At 43.4% G+C, this 8,050-nt stretch overlaps 1 protein-coding gene across 1 annotated transcript; it reads right to left on the bottom strand.

Annotated features, from left to right (window-relative positions):
- Positions 1-212: 212 nt before the first annotated feature.
- LOC115381286 (protein B4-like) lies at positions 213-2,461 on the bottom strand. Its single transcript, XM_030082571.1, has 5 exons — positions 2,429-2,461; positions 998-1,247; positions 816-915; positions 682-734; positions 213-419 (listed from the first exon to the last, which is right to left on the bottom strand). Exons 2-5 carry the CDS (start codon positions 1,184-1,186, stop codon positions 213-215), a joined length of 549 nt encoding a protein of 182 aa, XP_029938431.1. The 5' UTR covers positions 1,187-1,247; positions 2,429-2,461.
- Positions 2,462-8,050: the final 5,589 nt, after the last annotated feature.

Here is an 8,050-nt window from a genome sequence, read left to right on the forward strand (position 1 = left end):
AGGGATCATTCCTCCTCCTGATTGATCATGTGGGACTGTTGGGTGTTTTTCTGTGAAAGTACAATGGGACGGTTTATTTTAAAATGTGCTTGAAGCAAGACAGTTTTCTGCCTGATCCAACATTCAGTTTTTACAAACACCTGCATGACTTCATACATCTAAAGAAATCAGAAACAGACTTCACATTATGAAAGTAGAAAAACTTTGTCATTTTAATTTTCTTGTCTTCTTTCGTCTCCCAGGTGCTTTGGCGGCAGCGGCGTCACTCCCTCAGCAGCCTTCTTCTCTGGCACTTTCTTCTTCTCTGAAGCAGACGGTTTGTCTGCAGCTTTGTCAGCAGCCTTTTTAGGCTTCGGCTTCTTCGCTGGAACTTTTGAAACGGGAACAGTTTCATCTTCTGATTTGGTAGAACTCAAGTCCTAAAAGACAGACAAGCCACACAAATTTTTAAGCACAGTTGAGACAAATTCATTAATCTGATCTATTCCCAGAAAAAAAAAAAAGAGTAGGAAAGCAGGAAGAAACCCCTGAGTTGGATTGTGGGCTGAGACCTGGTCGGTCCGAAAGAGGACTTTTACCCCCTTCTGCTTCATGTTGTCTGCTATGCGCTCCAGTCCAATGACTCTGGATAAAACAGGCATCATAGATAAATGAGAGGAAACGCTGATGAAGACCACTCACCTTAGATGAAGTCGTCTGTTCACTCACAGCTTCTTCCTTTATCTTCACAGCACCTTTTAAGATTTTACAAGATTTCTTTCAACACACTTCCCAAGCTTGTCACTGCAGACTGATCTCTGGCATTGAAACTATACCTCCTTTCTTGGGTTCTTGTTTTTCTTTGGCAGCTTTTGGGGCCTTCTTCACATTTGGGTAAGTGTCCTCTGATTTGGACTTGTTGGCTTCAGGGCCTAGCTGAAAGACATGAAAGATAAAAAGCAGATATTTAAGTAGAAGTTACACCCCTCTGGAAGTAGCAACAGATATGACAGCTTACCCTAAACTTCCCAGTGGCTCCTGCAGGGACGGTGGAGTTGGCAGGCCTCACCAAAGTGCCATTTTCAAGGCCTTTCTTTAGGCTGTTGCACACCAAGTGCTTCAGCCGGACCGGGTCCACTGAGGGGTATGTCTGCATGATGTAACTCTGAATTGCTTGGGAGGAAACACCTTTACCCGAGTCCAGCATGCGTCTTTGACCATGACCGCTGTGGAGGGATGAGCCGGAGGTCTGCGCGCTGCTGCAGCATCTAAAAAGAAAAACATTCTGTGAGGTTAAAAGTCTACAAACACTGCAGAGCTTCATATAATCACACTAGTTGATCATCATTTAAATGATTTTGTCTCTTTCTTCTGTGCACCAGTTTTGGGAGGCTTTGGCTCTTCTTCAGTCTGCTGGTTTCTTTTTGCGAGGCATAATGTAAAACAACACCCCAAGAGGAGCCATACAGCGATCTGCAGGAGTTGCTGTGCCACACTGCCTTTTAAGCCGTCTGGTGGAGCGAGACCAGCTGAATCCCATCAGGTATGGCGCATCAGGAATTGTGAGTGGCAGCCAATAGGGACGCAGCCCTGAGACCAGCTTCCACTGAGGTGCTGTTTCAGAAAAGCAGCCTCTGGAGGGGAATGACATCTGCTCTCCCCGTTGGGCAAAATCAGTCCCTGTCACTGCCATTCATTCTGAATTTTCTTAATCACCTTAAACGAATGTGACAAAAACAAAAATTCTCCTTGTGTTCAACTGATCATAGGGAGAGTAACTGATAGGACAAAAATTATTTTAAAGGTGAAGTGATTCTTTAACAGTAAACTTTAACAGTAAAACATATGCACAGCAGGACGCCAATACCGAAAACATCCTGTAAGGATAAACAAAAAAGTGCTAATAATTCTTTCAGAACACATGAAATACAGTCCAGTGTGCCTTGTAAAAATTCCTCAGTACTTAAAAATTACTTTTCTTCTTTCAATTACTCACGCCCCTCCATGTGTTCGGGGTGATTGACTCTTTGTTAACCACTTTGTAATTTTTGTAAGCAAACAAAATAATTCTCAGTTGACTCATTATTATAAAGCTTTCAGTCTGGCCAGTGATACTTTTTTTTAATTATATATAAAAAGCTGAGAAGCTGATACAACAGGCTAATGATAGAAAGTAGAAATCAAAAGCTGAAATTCATCCCAGTATTTCCTCCATGGGACTTCGTCTAAACAACTGCTTTCCTCTGTCTAGAATATTCGTCTGTTTATTCGCTGACATTTTCAGATTCTTTGACTCTTTTAGCCATGCCAGCACGCTGACAACTCACTGTATATATATAAAGAGCAACTTAGCACCTCACCAAAAATGTCTTTCCTCTCCAACCTCAGGGGCGCAGTGTCATCCGTTTTTTCTTAACTACTTTGTAATTTTTGTTAGCAAACAAAATACCGGCAATTCTCGGTTGACTCATGCTGGGGCCACATCCACTTCGTCCGGCGGGAGCGATTCTTTTGTCCGCCTACACAGCGAGCTGCGGGCGGCGTTAGTTCACTTCCGCATTTGCGGGCATGCTCGTTTCCACACCCGCGCATTCCAGGCGGGCAGTGTTGAAGAAACCAGTTTATTAAAAATAATCATGGCCTACCTGTTGTGTTGTTTGGATTGCGCCTGGAATGTGCGGATGTGGAAACAAGCACTTCTGCCAAAGCAGAAGTAGACTAACGCCTAACGGATTTGTTTCACCTCATCATATACCTTTAGTGGAGCTCGTGCTGCATTCGGCCTTGTCACTTCTTCTAAGACGTGCAAGTTTTCTTTTTGTCCTGTGTTGCTTGTTGTCTGGCTAGTTTCTCTGATTCAGACTGCGCCAGTCATTGTTTTTCTTCAACCTCCAGCCTTTGGAGTTCTGCCACCTCCTTTTCTTGTGCATCCAGAACTGCTAAAATTTCCTGTGATGCAACAGCTTCAGCTTCAGCTTTCTTTTTTAGAGGGAATGGAGGCTAGAGTGAGTAGAGCTACTGTGTGCAAGACGATGATCTTGTTGAGCTCAAGATTGAGGAAAAAGATTTCTTTGTCTGCTGTGTTCCCTTCAAGCTGCTTTTCTGCTCTTCTGATCGTAAATTCTGAAAGCGATACACAAGCGTCGATTCTACGTCGCTGTTCTTGTTCAGGAACTTCAAATCGACGTAGCTCATCGTAAATGGTTTTTACATCAGAACATGCAACTTTCAACTGTGAAATGAGCTCCTTCAGCTCATATTTGGTGGCTTCTTCAGATAGTATTTCCTTACCTATTCTTGTATCCTCCATTTCTCATAAGCGATTTTGTATCGACGTCTCACACCTTTGAGCATTTCTTCTTCAAATTCTTTTCCCTTTTCCGTTAGGGTTCGGGTTCTTTCACTTCTTCTCAGCGTTTCCTTTTCTTCTGTGACTTCAAGGTCCGTGACCGACTGAGCAGGTGACCCAGAGACTTCAGGGATGGTTTTTGTATTTGCTTCAGACATTTTGAGAAACTTGAGTGTGTAAATAGCGTGTGTAAATGCCAAGCTTGAATGAATTGCTGTTTGTTTATGCGTGAATGTGAATTTTAGCAGATGGATGTGTGAGAAGCCTCATTTTTCAAATATGACAGCAAATAATGATTAGTATTTGAACTTATAAACTTAAATCGACATCAGTATTAAACAAAATAAGATGACAAAATTCACCAAAGCACAAATATACAGAAATAATCAACTTAAATGTCCTTAAACAGAGATTTAATTTGGAGACGGCCCAGCAGGACTCGACTCAGCCTGTAGAACTTTTCTAACTGCATGTGTAATCAGGCGCCTGGGAAGGGGCTTTATTTTTACTGTGTGCTGTGGTTTGCTGTGTTTGCCTTTGTTTTTTTTCCTTTTTATCATAAATAAGCTCTTCCCAGTCACCTGGATTGGAACCCCCGCACATGAGACTGGCCAATCCCATGTCTTCAATCAGCGCTCCTGGGCTGTGGCAAATTGACAGGTGCATAAAAGGCAGTGTGGCTGTTGGCAGCAGAGCAGACACAGGGGAAGCAGGGCACCGGAAGGAGAGCAGCCACACCCCCAAGGGAGCACACACCAGGACTGTGACGGAACCAGGACGGGGACCAGCGGAGCGATCCAACAAGAGCACCACACACTGTTGACAAGCAGCGGCAGGGAGGAAACCCTGCCACGCCCGTGAGTATTATACTCGTCCGGTGTGACGCTCACTACATGGCCTAGAGCTTGGAGTCGCTTGATTCCCGCTTTGTGCTGACCCGGTCTGTGTATGTGGCAGGTGCCGTCCGCGACGTCCCCCTGGTGATCAGAGTTACGGGGGGAAGGGGAACTACACCCCTCAAGTGGTGTGCGCACCAGATGGAGTCGGGATCCAGCCTCAGTCCACGCAGCGGCAGGGTGGAGAAGCCCTGCCTCTGGTGCTGCACCCAGGAACTGGACTGGAAGTGCTCTGACCTCCCATGCAGCATTTTAAAGACGCTTTTAGAATGGTTTTGATCACCCTGTTTTAACCTTTTATTTTCCTTTTAACATTATTTACAGTTTTAGCTGAATTCATAATATTTTAGATTAAATAAACTGGATCCTGTATTTTGTTACTTGGTTTGCTCTTTGTTCGGTTGCACCCTGCTCTCACTCATCCCAATTTCATAACTTCCCCGGCCACTAACATCGATTTACATCTCCAGTTACACATGCCTGACCCCACTGACTGTGGTCTGTCAGAGTAGTCTACATTACAATCAGTCTAAAAGCTGACGACAATGCAGGGAGGATCCATGGATGAAAAGAAGTGACACCAGCTGGGCTGGGCAGGTTTAACTGATCCGATGTGCACAATGCTTCTACTCATCAGGCGACATATCGTCAGCATACTGCACCTGTACTGCCCTGTCAATGACAATAAAGACAGTCTATTTAATTATGACTGTTGCTAAACATGTAGGAAACTCATACATGCATAGGTAAGACATGCATCTCCCAAACCCAGCCCACACTCAAACATCTTGCTGGTTATATTGCTGTATTGTTGATATTATACTGTGCTAATCACTACTATGTTCTAAATTGTGTGAAATTGATCGATTGTGTAATTTTGGTCAGTGAACGTCCTGTTGATCAGGTTGATGCTGTCTCAGCCGCCCAGCCTTCGAGCCACCGGCCTCACTACTTCTTCCCACGTCCATCATTCTGCACTGTAGCTCCAGAGACGACAATGTTTCCAGCTCTGGAAACTTTCCTGGAAGGCTAGCTGAGTCTTTATTCTATTAAAATAACTTTGTGGAGGTAAAAACCTGGTTCTTGGAAACAGCCGCAGCTGCTGTTGCAGCAGGAATATTCAGGCCTCACAGCTTTTTAAGTTTAATATGTGCAAACTGGAAAAGCTTGAGTTGCTTAAAAGTCCTGAAGCTCTGACAGGAGATGGAAGTTTTTATTGAGTGAGACAGGTTGTTGTAGAGCCGGCTGACCTTCAGATCGTCCAGTTGCAACAATAGAGGACGTGTTGGTTTAAGGTGCATGACTGGAGGGATCAACATGGTGTCCAGAAATCGTCTGACCTTGTAAACTGAACAGAGACAGATGTTGGAGAAGAAAAACAGTGAGGAGAGTTTATATTTAAAACACACACGAAGCTCTTTTAAACTCTGGTATTTCCTCACAAAACAAGACAGCAACACCTGAGGAAACACTGAGGAGACAAATACAAGGTGTCCCAAAAGCTACCGTCCAGCTTGTTTTCTTTGTTACTTATTTGCAAGTATCAGTTGACGTGACATGAGAACAGGATTTGACAGCTTAGATGTTGCTGTTTTATGTTTCGTGTGTGTGTGTGTGTGTGTGTGTGTGTGTGTGTGTGTCTGAGTATCATTCCCTTACCCATGACTCACCAAATGTTGGGGCTGTGCTGCTAATTTGCTTCCTGACAAGTCATATTTCCGTCATAGGCTGTATTTCTGCATGGGACTGAGAAGTTTCATGTCCTTCATGGTGCTCCGATTCAATTTATATCATCAGTGGCAAGTTTTTCAAAACAAAATCAGCACAGTGGAAGGTCTGCTAACACCACGGCTAATGAAAAGACCACACTCCTGCATCAGGAACAACTTGATTCAGTGGATGCTTCAGGAACTGATACAACTCAGAACTCTGCAGAATCGAGGGTGTTTGGAGATTTGAATGCTTCTTTGGAAATATGTGAATCCAAAGTTATTCTAAATTCATGGAGAACTTGAGCAACAGGAAAATCTCTCATTTCCCTGTAATTCTGACACGACTGTGGATTTCAGGGGAAATCAACCCAAGCAGCCACATTTTCAAGCAGGAGGAACACTTGGTATTTTCTGTCACTGGACAGACGTCTGAGAACGTCATCCTTGCTGAGAGGAGAAAATTACATGATAAATGCTTGCCATGTTTTAACTGTACAACAGAGGTGTATTGATATTATATGTATAATATATTATATTATATTTAATTTGGATGTATAATCATATAGTGAAGCCAAACTTTTAGAACTGACTCTAATTTGGCACTTATGGTCCTCGTCAGTACCTTCACAGTCCACCAGGGGGCTGTGGATCACACTGTGGTAGTCTCAGCTGTGATTTTTTTTTCTTCCTGTATCAAGTTTATAGAGGGTTTTACATATTACTGCTCCATTGTGTTGTTTGCAGAGTCTGACAACAGACAATCAGAAAAGCAACTAAACTATCAGCATTACAGTTATCAACTGTCCATCACAATGTTCCCCTTTTTCTGTCTTCTATGGACAGATGTAAATAATACAGATGTGACTGAAGGAACAGGGGCTGTACTGCATTACTGTGTTTGAGAGGATGAGTCCTTTCTGAGAGAGCTTTAACCTTAACCTTAACTTTCACTTTAAGTCCTCATATATGGTCTGCAGGTTTTGTAACGGCAACAGAACAAATACCATGAACAAAGAGCAGTTATAGAGTCTTATATCCACAGGAAGGAAGAGTCTCCTGAGGTGTTGTTGAGTACTTTGGTGTTTTGAGCCTGTTATTGAAGGAGCTGCTGCTGACCAGGACATCACAGATGGCTGAGAGACATTTATTTAAGCGACATCTAGTCAGAGCGAAGGTTTCCAAGAGTTTCAGGCTGGACTGGAGTAGCAGGAAGAGGACTGGAGACCAGGCAGACATACAGAGAGGGAGGGGGACAGAGACTGGGACACGACAGAAACTGGGAAACAGGTAAAGACACGGACAGGACAGGAGACAAGGCAGGAGAGGATGGGAGACACAAGAGGCGTCAGGGAGGCCCAGAAGGAATTCTGACAAATGTTTTTAATGTAATCAAACAAAATGCTACTAGTCACAAGTAAACTGAAAAATAACCATTTTGCAAAAACCTGTCCAGAGTTGGGATCAGTTGGGATGGCATCGACTTTACTGGTGCTTAACAGTAACGTCCAGTTCCTGCTCGATTTGACCTTCACCGCTGAGGTGGCACATGGGCAATGCAACGAGGTACTGAAGTATTTCTTCTTCATTAGATCAGCAGCACTTGATTCAAACCATTTGAATTCTGCTGTAGTAGTATTTTTTTTTGTCTTATCTTCATCTTCAGATTTGAAGAGCGCCTTTCAGAGAAAGATGGAGCTTCAGAGTTGATGCTTCCTTCATTTATTAATTGCTTGTTGAAGAATAACTGGCTGTTGAAGAATAACTGAACTACAGAGTTCACCAGGATTAGTTTGGGATTAATGAGGCGACTCCCCATCTGTAAACAGGAGTTCAGTCAAATAGTGACTGGTACAGAAAAGGTAATGTCTGTCACAGGCAGAAAAGCAGCCCCAGCTCGGCTGTTCAAGGGAAGTTCATATCAATTTCCTGGAGGAATCCCTTTCATTCCTACAGTAATCCCAGGCCCTGCTGTTTGTATCACTTAAATGACAAAAATTAAGTGAAATGTTCACATTTAAACTGAGGGAGTGGGGTGTTGATGCCTAATAAAACGGTGAAGGTACAGAAGTTGGATTGAATCTCTTTGCTGCTGATCCTCCAGATTTAGAGGACGA

This window comes from Salarias fasciatus, chromosome 23 (assembly GCF_902148845.1).
Source record: "Salarias fasciatus chromosome 23, fSalaFa1.1, whole genome shotgun sequence".
Taxonomy (NCBI): domain Eukaryota; kingdom Metazoa; phylum Chordata; class Actinopteri; order Blenniiformes; family Blenniidae; genus Salarias; species Salarias fasciatus.